The sequence below is a fragment of the Pygoscelis adeliae genome, unplaced genomic scaffold (assembly GCF_000699105.1).
Source record: "Pygoscelis adeliae isolate BGI_AS28 unplaced genomic scaffold, ASM69910v1 C10297201, whole genome shotgun sequence".
In the NCBI taxonomy this organism is placed as follows: Eukaryota; Metazoa; Chordata; class Aves; order Sphenisciformes; family Spheniscidae; genus Pygoscelis; species Pygoscelis adeliae.
Window position 1 is genome coordinate 1 of NW_008822083.1, and position 632 is coordinate 632.

The following is a 632-nucleotide window of genomic DNA, read 5'->3' on the forward strand; positions in this document are numbered from 1 at the left end:
ATGATTCTATGATTCCCAATACTGAATTTTATATTGGTACACATGTAATCTCTCTTTAAGCATCAGTGTCATCCCTGTCACTCATACCAGACAGGGTAAGAATTAAGCTTACATGTCATACACAAACTCTTAACTCAGGCGTTGAAGTATTTATTTTATAAAATATAAATCCAACCAGCACACCTCAAGACTTAATTTCTTTCTGCTCCGCCGGTTTGAGATGCCGTTTAATGACAAGCTCTCCGTTGCTCCTAAGAAAGGTGTCTGACATTTCCTCTTCTGTTGGCAATCCGTAAGGTAGTTTCAGTGGCTGTATTCTACGGGCAAAAGAGTTTGCTTAGTGAAGTCCTATGACTAGAAGAGAGTTACATTAAGTGTTCCAAATGAAACAAATAGTTAACAAACCTTATTAGATGTTTAATAACTTTCAGTTTGGAATTCACAGAAGGGATATTTTTGTGCAGTCTTGGCTGATGTGCCTATATAAAGGATAGAACAGGTTTTACAAACGCGCTGCCAAACCCCAAATCTCTGTTCACTGAACTTTTCACGCTACCAGTAAAAATATAAACCACATTTGCAAATGTAAGATTTGGAGAAACGTCATGCAGCAAGAACATACGTAAAAATAC

General features: G+C 37.2%; 1 protein-coding gene across 1 annotated transcript; it reads right to left on the reverse strand.

Moving 5' to 3' along the window:
- Positions 1-136: 136 nt before the first annotated feature.
- Positions 137-479, reverse strand: MRPL30 (mitochondrial ribosomal protein L30; the record flags this gene model as incomplete). Its single annotated transcript, XM_009325612.1, has 2 exons — positions 137-317; positions 406-479. Coding segments are annotated over 2 exons (207 nt in total), but the record flags the coding sequence as incomplete, so codon positions are not given.
- Positions 480-632: the final 153 nt, after the last annotated feature.